Source organism: Penicillium alfredii (genome assembly GCF_028826965.1).
Source record: "Penicillium alfredii strain IBT 34128 chromosome Unknown utg000001l_segment0_segment0, whole genome shotgun sequence".
Classification (NCBI taxonomy): domain Eukaryota; kingdom Fungi; phylum Ascomycota; class Eurotiomycetes; order Eurotiales; family Aspergillaceae; genus Penicillium; species Penicillium alfredii.
The window spans coordinates 973,482-987,368 of NW_026622698.1; the positions used below are offsets into that span (position 1 = coordinate 973,482).

General features: G+C 52.7%; 6 protein-coding genes across 6 annotated transcripts; 2 read left to right on the forward strand and 4 right to left on the reverse strand.

Moving 5' to 3' along the window:
• Positions 1 to 533: 533 nt before the first annotated feature.
• NUU61_000351 (protein-L-isoaspartate O-methyltransferase) lies at positions 534 to 1,320 on the forward strand (the record flags this gene model as incomplete). The annotated part of the gene is made up of 2 exons (XM_056650935.1): positions 534 to 635; positions 700 to 1,320. 2 exons carry the CDS (start codon positions 534 to 536, stop codon positions 1,318 to 1,320), a joined length of 723 nt encoding a protein of 240 aa, XP_056515785.1.
• A 201-nt stretch (positions 1,321 to 1,521) lies between these two features.
• NUU61_000352 (DnaJ and TPR domain protein) lies at positions 1,522 to 3,128 on the reverse strand (the record flags this gene model as incomplete). The annotated part of the gene is made up of 2 exons (XM_056650936.1): positions 1,522 to 2,085; positions 2,154 to 3,128. 2 exons carry the CDS (start codon positions 3,126 to 3,128, stop codon positions 1,522 to 1,524), a joined length of 1,539 nt encoding a protein of 512 aa, XP_056515786.1.
• Positions 3,129 to 3,398: 270 nt separating this feature from the next.
• On the forward strand, positions 3,399 to 4,745 carry NUU61_000353 (putative mitochondrial translation release factor (RF-1); the record flags this gene model as incomplete). The annotated part of the gene is made up of 3 exons (XM_056650937.1): positions 3,399 to 3,468; positions 3,517 to 3,686; positions 3,744 to 4,745. 3 exons carry the CDS (start codon positions 3,399 to 3,401, stop codon positions 4,743 to 4,745), a joined length of 1,242 nt encoding a protein of 413 aa, XP_056515787.1.
• A 67-nt stretch (positions 4,746 to 4,812) lies between these two features.
• Positions 4,813 to 6,171, reverse strand: NUU61_000354 (putative mitochondrial tricarboxylate transporter (Ctp); the record flags this gene model as incomplete). Its single annotated transcript, XM_056650938.1, has 9 exons — positions 4,813 to 4,870; positions 4,923 to 5,072; positions 5,134 to 5,169; positions 5,243 to 5,500; positions 5,555 to 5,702; positions 5,770 to 5,901; positions 5,957 to 5,977; positions 6,035 to 6,089; positions 6,139 to 6,171. The coding sequence occupies 9 exons, from the start codon at positions 6,169 to 6,171 to the stop codon at positions 4,813 to 4,815; spliced, it is 891 nt and encodes a 296-aa protein (XP_056515788.1).
• Positions 6,172 to 7,301: 1,130 nt separating this feature from the next.
• Positions 7,302 to 8,999, reverse strand: dhh1 (DExD/H-box ATP-dependent RNA helicase DHH1; the record flags this gene model as incomplete). The annotated part of the gene is made up of 4 exons (XM_056650939.1): positions 7,302 to 8,111; positions 8,172 to 8,768; positions 8,825 to 8,897; positions 8,956 to 8,999. 4 exons carry the CDS (start codon positions 8,997 to 8,999, stop codon positions 7,302 to 7,304), a joined length of 1,524 nt encoding a protein of 507 aa, XP_056515789.1.
• Positions 9,000 to 9,736: 737 nt separating this feature from the next.
• NUU61_000356 (DNA repair protein SMC6) lies at positions 9,737 to 13,793 on the reverse strand (the record flags this gene model as incomplete). The annotated part of the gene is made up of 11 exons (XM_056650940.1): positions 9,737 to 9,883; positions 9,940 to 9,988; positions 10,042 to 10,184; positions 10,254 to 10,412; positions 10,468 to 10,570; positions 10,621 to 11,277; positions 11,351 to 11,616; positions 11,669 to 11,762; positions 11,824 to 12,383; positions 12,441 to 12,668; positions 12,720 to 13,793. The coding sequence occupies 11 exons, from the start codon at positions 13,791 to 13,793 to the stop codon at positions 9,737 to 9,739; spliced, it is 3,480 nt and encodes a 1,159-aa protein (XP_056515790.1).
• Between the last annotated feature and the right edge of the window lie 94 nt (positions 13,794 to 13,887).

Genomic DNA, 13,887 nt, shown 5'->3' on the forward strand with positions numbered 1-13,887 from the left:
TGCCGTGGTGGCCGTCGCTCTCTCCGCATCGCCAGTGCTCGCCGACTGCGACCCGGCATGTCCCCCCGCCAAACCCGGTTGCCCTCCGTGCATTCCCAGTGCATAGGCTGGACTGAAGGGGGTTTTGGATGGGTTGAATTGGGGTGTGGATGATTTTGGATTGGTGCAGGATCAGTCAACATGTCTCTATATATCTATCTATCTATATCTCTATGTACTTGATCGAAGTATACAGTGACATGTATAGCTTTAGGGTCATCCAGGAATGCAATCGACTATAGTCTCTTCATTACCATGGACATAGAAATAGAAACATACAGACAGCATAAATCACAGTCGCAGAGCTACTCGTTTACCTGGTACTCACGTGGGATGAAGAGAACATGGCGTCATGTCTTCTCGAAACCAAATTACGCTCTCTGCCCCTCTCCTCCATCTTCTCCCCTCTCCCCACTACAAGCTCACGCTACATGCTAACCCATCTCAAAAGAATTTCCCTACTGACTGCATCCACGCAGAGAGCATCTAGAGCCATGGCGTGGTATTGTTCCGGCTCAACCAACATTGAACTGGTGGAGAACCTGTTCAAGGTCGGTCTGATCAAAAATGAACGAGTGAAACAAGCTATGATCGGCGTGAGCAAAGAATCCCCGTCACCATGCGAGTGGATCTTCTGACTCTTGTCCCTCCCTCCCCAAGGTGGATCGCGCCCACTATGCCCCGTCGCGCCCATACTCGGACTCCCCCCAACCCATTGGGTACGGTGCCACCATTTCCGCACCCCACATGCATGGCCACGCGTGCGAGTACCTCATCGACTACTTGAAACCCGGGGCACGGGTGTTGGATATTGGGTCGGGCTCTGGATACTTGACTCATGTCCTGGCCAACCTCGTGATAGACTCCTCCGACACTGGCCCGGGCCAGGTTATTGGCGTGGATCACATCCCGCAACTGGTGGACCTAGCCCGGAATAATATGAACAAGTCAGACAAGGGCCAAGAACTACAGGCTTCCGAGAAGGTGCGGTTCATCACGGCCGACGGGCGCCTGGGATGGAAGGACGGGGCTCCGTATGATGCAATCCATGTCGGCGCAGCTGCTGAAGAGCTTCATTCCGTTCTGGTGGACCAACTGCGGGCTCCCGGCCGGCTATTTATTCCGGTGGAGGCGGAAAACGATGGGACCACCCTGAGTAGCCTCGGCCTGGGCGGAGGGCAATACATCTGGGTGGTCGACAAAAAGGAGGATGGTTCGGTCCAGAAAGAGAAGGTCTTCCAGGTCAGCTACGTGCCCTTGACAGACGCCCCGAGTGCATGAGGACGCGGAGGGAAGTGGCCAAAGTAAAAAGGGGTTGACAATAGTTTACAAATCATACGGTTCTGTTCAATTCGCTGCCAAATGATCTGGCTATCAAGAAAAAAAAAAAAAGGGGGGGGGAAAAAGAAACAGGGAAACAGCTCGATACTCCCGGGAACACCTCGGTATATATTTGACACGGTACATCGAAGGAAAATGAATCTAGCGGAAAGGGAACCCTCCGGCGAAGGGGAAGCCCCCTCCGGATTGCTGGAAGAAGAACTGCTGGCCGCCGCCGAATGGATTGCCCTGGAACGGATGACCTCCCTGCGATCCAGGGTCGTTGGGATCATGGCCGTTGTCGAACTGAGCGCGGAGCTCCGGTGTGGACAGCACTTCGTAAGCCTCGTTGATAGAAGCCATTTTCTTTTCCGCCTCCTCTTTGCTCACGCCTTGGGCCGCGGTTTTGTCCGGATGGTGTTGTTTTGTCAATTGGCGATAGGCTCGTTTGATGGTCCGGTCATCAGCATCCCGGCTGACGCCGAGCGTCTTGTAATAATCCTTTTGCTTTGAACGCTTCAGGAGCACGTTGGCCTTCTGTAACAGGGACTGGACCTCCTGAGAGCCGGGGTGATGCTCATTGGCCGTGTTGAGGGAGCGGACGGCGTCTTCAAACTGATCCTGGTCGAGGGCGACCTGCGCCTGATACAAGAGACCAGGAAGAGAGTGGGGAATAAGCTGCAGAGTGTCGGCGCAATATGGCCCCGCCTTTTTCATCATGCGCATCTATTGATTCCAGAATGTTAGCTATCGATGCATGAAAGGTACGATGGAAAAGAAAGAGCCCTACGAACCTCATGATAAGCCTCGCAAGTTTTCTCGACCAGTAAATTGTAGAGGTGGTTGGGTGCCGTGTGGTAAATGTGGCCAAGTGATTTTGCCTCTTGGACATCGACTTTCACGTCTGCGATCAAGCCATCTTCCTCACCCTTGCTGACCAGAAGATTCACCGCGTTGTTGAACTTGCGCGCCTCCAGGGCGCCACGTAACTTTTCCAGGCGCTTGAGGAGTTGACGTTCCCGTCGATAGAGCCGATTACAGGGCTTTGAGTCTGGGTCCGAATGGAGACACCTGCGGATTTGGGCCAGACCTCGTTCATTGTCCCCCAAGGCATAGAACAACATGGCGGACATTTGTAGATGTGGCTCCACCATGCCCGGTGCAATTTGCAGAACGTGTGCGAGATCGCTGATCCCCTCCTCCACCTCACCTCGCTCCAGGCGGCAGTGTGCCCGCGCCTGCCGTAGGGACAAGGCGGTGTTTGCCTTCATGATCGCCACACCCGCCTGTGAAACACATTCCTCCCAGTTGCCCTGCTTCTCGGCATCCAAGGCCAGGGCCGCGGCATCTCGCGCAATTTCCAACTCCTGGTATTCAACTGATGGGTTCTTCCCGGCCCGTTCGAGATCCCGTAAAGCCTCATCCCAATGCGCGGCCCGCGCCTTGAGGCGTGATCGCTGCAGAAGAGCTGCCTCAAAGTCTGGCTTGAGCTCTAACACGCGATCGAAGTCATCCGATGCACGGAAGCTCTTGCCCATGGACAGATAAGCGGCTCCCCGCTGGAAAATAGTGATATAGTTGGTCGGATCTCGCGAGATCGCCACATCGAAGTAGACCAAGGCATCCTGGGGCGCGTCCTGAGCCAGGTGAGCTTTGGCGGAGGAGACTAGTTCGGAGAGAGGCGTGTCCGGTGGAATCTGAGATGCTTGGAGCGCATACGCCGTTGAGAGAGTGGCCAGAAGGGCCGTTAGTGACTCCGAGATGCGCATGGCGGAAAAGCCAAAGTGCAGATACAAAATGGATAAGTCAATCGGATCCAGGAGTCAAATGAGAGAGGGACATAACCCAGGGAGGTCTCCCAGATTGCGAGAGAATAGAATGGTGGCAGGTGGGCCTGAGGATGCAGATGTCTGGCCTTTACGCGTATTATTACCAGTATCGTTTGGTCACTGAGGCCTGATTTCCAAGGCATTACTCAACCCGACATGATCTCCAGAATTGCATGAATCGAGCCATCCTTTTCCCCGTAATACCCTGCCATGCTCCGTCTCCCCTTATGTGGTCGACATATATTGCGCCTCACTCGTCCTTTGCGCGCATTACACACCGGTATCGCCTATATCCCATTCTGCCAAGTCAAACGCTGACTGGACGAAGCACCGGAGGCTCTGTCGCCGGCCCTTTTAACACGAGCTCGTTTACTCGCCGCAGAACATGCGAAGCTATCTGATCGCCTAGGAGAGTCGTTTGATTCCAAGATCGCGAAACGAGCCGGGGAATTGGCTCCGATTGCAAACGTCCTCAAAGAATGGGACCACGCCAATGAGGTATCGTCGTTTTTGCGTTCTGTCGATTTGAAGGTAGTCTCACATGTACCCATCTAGTCAATCGTCGAACTCAGATCCCTCTTGGAAGACCCAAACACCGACGCGGAGTTACGATCTCTCGCGACGGAGGACCTGGACAGCAGCCATGATACCCTGCCAACAATATCAGACCGATTGAAGAAGTCGCTGATTCCTCGCCACCCCTTCGCTGACCTCCCGTGTTTGCTGGAAATTCGACCAGGCGCTGGCGGAGATGAGGCCGGCCTTTTCGCCTATGATATGTTACGAATGTACATGGCCTTCTGTTCGCGGAGAGGCCTGAGGCCTACAATCATTAAGCAGGACTCGGAAGATGGGACCGCCGAGGATCGCTTAAGTGAGGCAGTGATCGAAGTCGACACCGACGGCGCCTATGATATTCTGCGGACCGAATCAGGAGTGCACCGAGTCCAACGAGTGCCCTCGACTGAGACCAAGGGTCGCACTCATACCAGTGCCGTCAGCGTAATGGTCCTGCCAAGCTTTCCCGAGAGTACCAGTGGGATGGACCATGCCCTAAACTTTGAAGATCCAAATAGCGACTACTACGTCGATCCCCAGGAGGTACGGGTCGAAAAGATGAGGGCTGGGGGTGCGGGAGGCCAACATGTCAACAAGACCGAGTCCGCCATCCGTTTAACTCATATCCCAACGGGAACGGTGGTTTCCATGCAGGATGAGCGGTCCCAGCAGGCGAACCGCCGAAAGGCCTGGCAGGTCTTGCGGGCTAAGCTGGCGGAAGCGAGACAAGAAGCCCGAGAGCAAGAAATTGTCCAACTCCGACGAGGAGTCCTGGGCGGCGTCGCCCGCATGGGACGAGGCGACAAGATCCGGACATATAACTACGGTCAAAGTCGTTGCACGGATCATCGCACTGGGGTCACAATCCACAACCTGGGCGACGTCCTCGATGGAGGCGATGGCCTGGAGACCGTGATGGACAGTGTGCGGACGTGGATGGTTGACCGCGAGGTGGAGGCCATAGTGGCCGAGGAACTAGCCAAGGCGACGCCAGAGTAGGACCGCAAAGCCCGTTCAATTGTACATTAGAAAACAGACTCTATTCTTTAACACCCAGTCTATCTTATTAGAGGTACTTGCGCTGTGGATCCACGAGGTCCAAGGCCTCCATGGTCTTTTCATACCTGTTGGCAGTTAGCTATACGTTATCCCGGAGCCAGGGGGTTGAAAACGAACATGGTGAACACAATCCCTCCGCTCATAATCAGTCTCGCCAGCCGCGGCATGGCCCCGGACCAGAAGGTGAACACGCCCTCATCCCGGAAGATTCGCGCGGCGCAGACGAAGCTGTTCTTGTAGTTCTTACTTGCTTCAAGAGATTGCATCCTGTCTAACGTTTGAGCCACTTGTAATGGGACCACCATGCCAAGGGGAGAATTAAACTGACCTTGTCTTCACGGTGTCCAGAGGTTGTGTGACATAACTGTACCGGTGATGCCCACGTCAGAGACATCTCAACGCATTCAGATGGGTGGACCCGAGCAGGCGCAACTTACACGGTGATCAAACCCGCTATCCCTCCAATGGCGAAGGTGCTGACGGTCCCCAGTTTTTCCCCGGGCGCCACATAGCCCTCGGCCAATTGCTTCAAAGTGGTGTAGCTCGAGAACCGGGTCGCTGAATTCGCCGCCTGCCGTGCGGTGGTCGGGACAAAACCCTGGAAGAAACCCCGGAGACCCCTCTCTTGGAATATGATGTTGCTACCGTGCAGGAAGCCACGCATCCGAGGCGTCGCAGATTTTCGGTCGTCGATCCTAGAAGTGTTAGATTAGCAGCAGAACGTGGTCGAGGCACAAGGTGCAACCAACAGTTGAGTCTTGATGCTCTCAAAGGGAGTGACAGCCAGCAGAGACTCTGTGAAGCCAGCACCAAATCCCGCTACAACCGTCCTGGGTCCCGAAATCTTGCCGTTCTCATCCTGCAAGACTGATTTGATGGCGTCGAAAGCAACGAATCCTGGAAAGCGGACTCCATGTCAGCCCAGTATGCTCCTAGTCCACCGCTTGGAATCCCAAAGACCCACGAATGCCTGCCTTGAGCGAGTTTCCAATTATCAATGTGGTGCATCCAGCATACCACTGCTTCCCGAATGGCGGCCACGGTAGTTTCTGGCCATCCGGGAGGCGACGATTGAGCTGAGTGCGGGTCTTAGCGACTGCGGCGAGGGATTAGTCCGAAAAGGAACGCGATTGAGGCGTGGGATACCATACATTCTGCGGGATAGGTGATCGCTAGGGGTGGCGACGTCAGCTAAGCACAATAGTTTCTATGTTACAATGGACCCTCACCGATCTCCACGGCACCCGCACTCGAGCCCGCTATGATGGAGCGCAGAGCGCTAGGCTATGACATGGTTAGGTGTGACGAAATAGACGGTAATAAGCCTGCAAACCTTGGCCTTTTGATCTTTGTTTGCCGTCGCCATTGACAAGATCTTGAATGCTCCACGAAGTGGAAGGAGAGGAAGAGTTGTGAGCCTCGGGAGTTTATGATATACGGTGGCCGGGAGCCCCACCAGGTGCAAATTCCAAGGGCAACACAGGCAGATCAGAGGCAATTCTTGTTCATTTCACTAGATGCTAATCTACCGAATCCCAGTTCAGCATCCAATGTTCCTCCTACTTTTTTTTTGGGTTTGGTTTTGTTTTGTTTTCTGGTGTTTTCTGGTGTTTTCGTGGTTTTGTTTTCTTGGCCAAGGGTTTGGTGGATGTGGCCCATGGTAAACGTGGTGTGTTGTGGATATAGATCTTGTGCACATCTGGAGGATGTCGCACAAGAAAAAGGACACTGCCTTGGCGATCGAGGGAATGGTGTCGTGAAAACGGGGTTAAAAGTTAAACAAAGGGGTTGACGAGAGACGGGCACCGATCCAAGGGTCGAGACAGAGAGAACGGTGCCATCAAATGGCGAGATCACAGCGGATACCAGCGGAGGATCTTGACGAAGCGCACTGGAAGTGTGGAAGAAGAAATACACCGGCCGAGGAGGGGCATGTCCGTTCAGGATATCGAAGCCACTTCGCCCGGCTCCACACAAACGCCAAACTCGCTCAACCGAAAGAGAACGCCGGTCCTGAAAAACCTGGAAACACGAGGTAGACGGGCATATGTACACCCTCGTGGGACGACGGAGATGCGTGGAGTAATCATGGCGCCGAAAATGCACCAGACCCAGACCCAGGCCCCAACTCGACCCATGGCGACGTAGACCGCTGCGGAAATCATGAAGAACAGAAAGGAAAGTATGATACACATGTCGCGCCTGTACCGTATCATCATGATCAGAGAAAATTGCAAACCGACGCTGAACGGCAAGCTCCCATTCCCGAGAGCGAAGAACTTAGCGTATCGGGGGTTGACCCGACAAGACCTCCACAAAGGGCCGAGAGAAAAGAAAGAACGAAATGGAAAAGCAAGCAGGAAAAGGAGGGAAAGAAAGGAACCGAACAGCCAGCCCAAACAACAGCACACGGAATAATGGCAGAAACGAGATCAAACGAGGCCATTTTGAAAGACAATGCACTCAATGACCCGCCTCAGAATGCCATCAAGGCGCTTAGGAGACGGGCGCCTGCGGCTTACTCCCTGGCTGTCCTTGGGCAAGAGCTAACCTGTTGGGATCATGGGGACCACGGCGTTGACCCTGGCCTCGACCGCCGCGGTAGGAACCCCGGCCTCGATTGTAGTACTGTCCGCCATTCGGATGGTTGTTCTGGCGACGAGGCTGACGCTCACCATTGCCGGCATGTGAAGCCCCCACTACAGCTTGCTGCTGGGAGGGGTTGGAGATGGGCCGGGGAATGTTTTCCGGCGAGTCGTACACGTAAAGCTTCTTGTCAATGTTTTGAGGGATGGGCTGAATTTCAGTGCCCAGTTCCTGTTCAATCTTGTACAAGTTGAACCGGTCATCCCAGTTGATCAGGTTGATGGCAAGACCCAAGTGCCCAAAACGCCCAGAGCGGCCAATTCGGTGAAGATAGGTCTCAGCATTCTTAGGGAAGTCGAAGTTGATGACCACGTTGACGGCCTGGATATCAATACCGCGGGTAAGCAGGTCCGAGCAGACCAAGTTGCGGCACACGCCATTGCGGAAGTCATGGAACACGCGGTTGCGGTGCTGCTGCAGCATGCGTGCGTGAGAGTAGAAGCAGGAGTACCCCAGTTCGGTGATTTTTTTGGCCAGGAGTTCCACACGGTTGGTTGAGTTGCAGAAAATGATCGACTGGTTGATCTGGAGCTTCGAAAACAGGGTATTTAAGCAGTGAACCTTCTGCTTCTCCTCCACGAATGCATAGTACTGAGTTATACCCCGCAGGGTCAGTTCGTCCATGAGATTGATCTCATAGGGGTTGCGCATGTGTTTATCCTGTGAAGACGGTCAACCATGAAACATCAACTAGAAGACCATGGCGCTTGAAGATCTTACCTTGAATGTTTTGACAATGAGAGGGAATGTGGCACTGAAGAGCATAACCTGGCGGTCTTTCGGGTGGAACGACATAAGTTGTTCAATGACCGGGGTGAATTCGGGAGACAGAAGTTTATCCGCCTCATCCATCACAAAGGTGGGACACTCCGACAGATCGGCCACGCCTTTGCTGGCCAAATCGAGCACCCTTCCGGGAGTTCCGACGAGAATGTGGACAGCGTCATTCAAACGAATAATATCATCCATCAAGCCTGTTCCACCAGTGGTGACCATGACGTTGATGCCGAGATGTTTCCCGAGCGTCTTGCAGACCTGTGATGTTTGAAGGGCAAGCTCTCGTGTGGGGACCAGGATCAGAGCCTGGGTTTTCGTGCTCTTGGGGTTGATGCGCTCGAGGGTAGGAATGACGAAAGCGGCAGTCTTCCCAGTACCATTCTTTGCCCGAGCCAGGATATCTCTGCCCGTGAGAGCAACCGGTATCGTCTCTTCCTGAATGGGAGAGGGTTTCTCGAACCCAGCCTCGAAAATGCCCATCATTAGTTCACGCTTGATGTAAAAGTCTTCAAACTCGAGGCCTTTGGTGGCAGTAACATCCTAAAACCTAATCAGCGCTCCACTCTAAGAGAATAGTATCTCTGTGCTAAACAAACCTCAGTTTGTGGTCGAGCATCTTTGGGGGGTAAGTTGAGAGATTCCTGCAATCTTGCCTCCGGATTTCCTTCCCTGGCGACTGAGTTAGGATGTGGCTGAAAAGTGACATGGGGAAAGAGCATCGGCTTACCCTAGCTTGGTATTACTGAGTTGTGAGGCAAGGGCGTCGGCCATTGTGTCAAGATGTGAGAAGAGACAAGAGTGGGGAAATTGAAAAAAAATCTCAAATGGACAGAATTTTGAAAGAGGCCAGTCGACCGTAAATGAAGAAGAGAGAAAATATCAGAATGTCGCTGTGGCGGATCAAATTGCTCAGGTATGTTGTGTGTGATTGTCGCTTCACGCAGCCAAAGGTGTTTTCGATAAGCCCGGGTGGTACTTGATCAGCGGGGATCAACTTGTGAGTGGTGTTCAAGAATATTGCTTAGAACCTTGAGGATTCAGGTCGAAAGATGGAGGAGAAAGTAGGAGAAGAGATTAGAGGTCCTGGAGCCGTGTAAACCGAGAATAATAGAGTTGTAGGTGGATGGTCAATCGTGGACCTCTGAACCAGGTCTTTGTGTGGGGAGAAGGGATGAGAAGAAAGACCTCTCGTGAAGGTACAGAAAAGATAAACCCAGAGAATTCAAGTTGTTTCAGATGGGCTGAGTAGGGTCGGCACAGGTGAAGCTTTAGCAATGGGAATCTGGAGAAAGACAAAGGTGACTGGGTGAAACGAAGAAGTCCAAGACTAACGTTCTTCGTATCACGTGCCTGCCCCTCGGTGCTGCCCATTGACACCTGAAATATAAGGGTGAAACCTCTACATTCGAGATCCAACCATAAGGCAAAAAAAGTATTATTTATCGAATGAGTTTCTCACTGCTTCAAAACAAGGGTATTGTGCATGAAAAGGAAAATAATGGCTCTAATCATCGCCGGAACGACAAGGTGGTCTGGCCACGCTCAGGCTCTGCGAGCTCCTTCACCCTCACATCCGACGCAATCGTGATGTCCGTCTTGGTTCCAGGAGTGATGAGAATGAATTGCCGCCCAATAGATCGCCGGGCAGCAATCATCTGCAATGCAGTCAGCGCCTCGTCTTATCAAGGTATTCGGAGATTGTAAGACTTACAAGCATGTCGATAGCCATTTTGCGGTTGATGTGGTCCATGTACACGTCGCTATAGATACATGTTAGCGAGAGCTGGCAACTTGGATTAATTTGGTCACGTACAATTCATCGAGACAGCGAATAGGAGAACCCATGGCTTCCCAGAGAGCCAACAGCAGGCATACCTGTGAGAACGATTTCTCACCACCCGAGAGCGTTTTGGCACCACGCCCAGCACCGTCATCTTTCGTGATATCAGGCTCAACCTACAGGAGAAACCAATAGGCGTTTAGCTCTGGCCCAATACTCAAAAGGCTCGGTTAAACCTAACGTACCTGCAAATCCAACAGTTTGCCGTTGTGATCAGCCAGAAGGCGACCACGGAAGCTTCTCTCACTGAGAAGGTAGGTGAATTGGGCTTTTGCTCGTGATGAGATGTGGGATCGGAAAATCTCCCACCGCTTCTTGCGATTATCGAGGGTGTCTTTGAAAATCTGCAGCCATGGGTTAGCCCCTTCAATACCACGGCAAATCGACGATGGAAGATACCTGAGCGAGTATTGTCAGTTCTTCGACCTGCTTCCTGGCTCGCAGATAAGCTGTCTCAGTTTTTCCGGCTTCGGCAGCAATTTCGTCTCGGGATGCCCCCAACCTAGCGCTCGTTAATGTGTCGACCATGAACCAGGAAAAGAAACAACATACTGCTGATTATAGCGTTGCAGATCTCGGTGCAACCGCTCAAGCTTTTGGTCGAGGCTAGTAGTAGTTTCACCAGCATCCACGGGAACCCGTGATGAAACCATGCTGGCTTTCTCGTTGTAATCGAGAACCCTGGCAGCCACCTGCTCTCTTTTGTCCTGGATCCTCGCCCTATCCTGCTTATCGTTCTCAATGCGTGCCACAGCGGAATTTTTGTCACTGAGAATCTGGCGGCGTCTGTCGCCCACGACAGACTGCTCACTTTCTGCGACCCTTGACTTCTCTTGCAATACTCCGATGTCATTGTCTTTGGCTGACATTTCTCGTCTAATGCCCTTCAGTGTTTGCATCATCTCGCTCATGGCTGTGACGCTGTCATCGTAGGATCCCTGGTTGAGCTGCCTTTCATCTTCAGCTTCCTTCAGGGCTGCGCGGAGTGCATCTATGTGCCCGTCTTCCGCAGTTTCTTTGTCAAGGGAATCGCGAAGAGCTTCGGCATGGTCCTCCACCCTCTGCATGGTGATCTGTAGTTCTTTTTCCCTCCTCTGGTGTCTCACCAGCGCCTGCTTGCAGGCCTCAACGTGAGATCGGGCCGATTGCAATTCTTGTTCGATCTGATTTAACTCGCGTTTGAGATCACCGACCACTTCACGCTGCACGCTGTTGATAAAAGAGAAATGTTAGTGTATCCGGTTTTCGGAGTGAGATGCGTCATCATAGGTGATTTTCTTACCTGATTTGCGAGGCCAGGTCTGACTTCATTCGCGGATGTCCAATATACATAGACACTGGCGCTTGACTCGGCTCACCGGTTCGACTGTATGAAAGATGGATTCCTCGGCGCCGATCTTTTGTGTCAATACAGTAACAGCGCCTGACATTCCTCGGACGCGGGCCGTCGAAGAGCACAGAGGACGCCTCCTCCAGCTTCTCAATCAACAGCATTTGTTCGACGCCATGGTTAATGATAAGTTGCCGCCGGACCAGTTGATTATCGATCTGGTTGGGTAAAGGTTAGCATAAGACGTCAACATGCCAGAGGATTTCCCACCTCTAATATCCTCAAGGCAGTGTCATATTGAGGATCTGGTTCATGTGCGGACGTATCGATATGGCCGTCACTTCCAATGAAAATAGGACAGTTGCTGCCATGATGAGTCGTAAGCCAAAGACTCCCAGCAAAAGGAAGTGTTCCCTAAGGCTCACCAGTTTACCCGCCGCATGATTTGGGACAGAGTATTCATGTCTCTCTTTGATGTTACGATGAAACTGCCCAGTGTCCCACCGAAGGAATTTTCGAGAATGGAAGCCCACTTCGGTTTCAGCAAAGTGACATGGTGACCAACAGGTCCCACTGGGCGCGTGGTGAAGGATTGCTCCTGCTGAATGGCCTTCAGTAGCGCCGGCATCTTGTCCGGAAAACCGGACTGTTTGGGACCGCCTTCTCTCGTGAGAACCTTTAAACGAGCCTCTGCCTGCGCAATGTCGTGTCTTTTGCGTTCCACAGGAACCTTCGCCGACTCGGCTTCCCTTTGCGCAGTTTCGAGGTCTTCACGTACGCGACCAGCATCTTGGCGATGCGCATCATACTCTCTTCGGGCGGCAGCTGCGTCATTGCTAGCCTGTTCACACTCTTCTTGTTTTCGAGCGTAACCGCCTCCGCTCACGTCCGCTAGCCGTTCATTTTCCTCGTCAATTTTCTGCTGCGTTTCCTGGATTCTGGACGCTGCTGCTTTGAGGTACTCTCGGATTTGACGTTGCTCGGCCTACAGAGGGTTAGGAAACTCAAGCAGGCCAGCATTGAAATAGGTTGGGGTAGATACCTGGAGGTCATGGCGGCGACCCATTTCCTCATCCAATCTCTCCTTGATTTTTTCTTTTTCGCCCTGGGCCTCTTCGAGGGCCGCCGTGGCTTGTCGGACATGTTCAGCCGCTGTTTCGGACTCCCCTTCGACTTCCTGGAAAGCGAGATCAAATCGACTGAGCTCGGCCTCCGCGGTCATAATCAGGTCGTCGGCTTTCGCGAGTTCCTCGCCCAGAGAATCCCTGGCCTGTATTCATTAGACTGAGCGGTGGCAATCCGAGGAAATCAAAATACTAACTCTTTCTTGTTCCTCGACTTGGGCCCAAGCCATTTGATTGCGGACATTTCGGATACGCTCCCTCAGGGAATCGTGTTGATCGGAAATTTCTAGTTTCTTCTTTGCCGCATCCTTGCGATTTTCCAAAATTCGAATATCCTGCGCCTTGCTTCGAAGCTTCTCCTCAATTTGATCGACCGATTCCTCAATCAACCGGTAGTCCTGATCGAGCTGCTCCAGCTGGACACCCTTGACAAAGAACTTGTACTTCTCAGCGGGGCTGGACGTGCTGAGAAATTGACGAGCCATATCCTGGGAGAGGACGTTCATCGGGTTGTCAATCTGCAAGGAAAAGTAGTCCGTAATGGCATCCAACTCGGCTTTTTTGGTTGAGACGATGCGCCCGTTTTCAGCCTTGATCTTAAACCCGCTAGTTCCACTCTTCGAGAAATGACGCTCGACAATGATCGACTTGCCGTAGTCATCCGGCATGTAGGCGCCATCGCCTTGGTTCTTGATCCGGACGATGATGGCGGCGTTTTCTTTGCCTTCTTTGATGAAGCTCTTCAAACTCTGACCACGATTGGTGGCTGATGCTTTCCCTCCTAGACAAAGGGTGATCCCAGTGAGGATTGCACTCTTGCCGCTACCATTCTTTCCGACGATGAAGTTGATGAGGGGTCCCAACTCCACATGAAAGTGATCATGACACATGAAGTTATAACACTCAATGCGCTCGAGGATTCCATGCTCGGCAGGTACGTTGGCTTCATCGACCAGGTGGGCGTACTTTTCCTGAATTATTTGCGTTTGGCGCAGTTCCAGCTCGTCTTCGTCGTCAAGCAGCGCATCGTCGGTGACCGACAGGAATGCCCCAGGGGCCTCGTGATCGTTTACCCGTGCATCACCTGTCGATGAAGAGTCCGAAGTACGCGGTCGCTTTCTCTGCTTGGTATTCCATGAGCTTGACCGTAAACCTGTATGGTGATCCAGATGGCGTACCGAGTATGGGAAGGATGTCAATCCGGAATTATCGGACGCTTCATCGCTTTCATCGGGGTCCGGAGACGCCTGCAAGCGCTTAATCGACGGCATCGCAAAGTGAGTCGCTAGCGCATGGCGAGATGAACTGGATTAGCTTTTCCCTCAGCGACCCTTGACTTGGGGGTATTCTACGATTGAGGCTTGA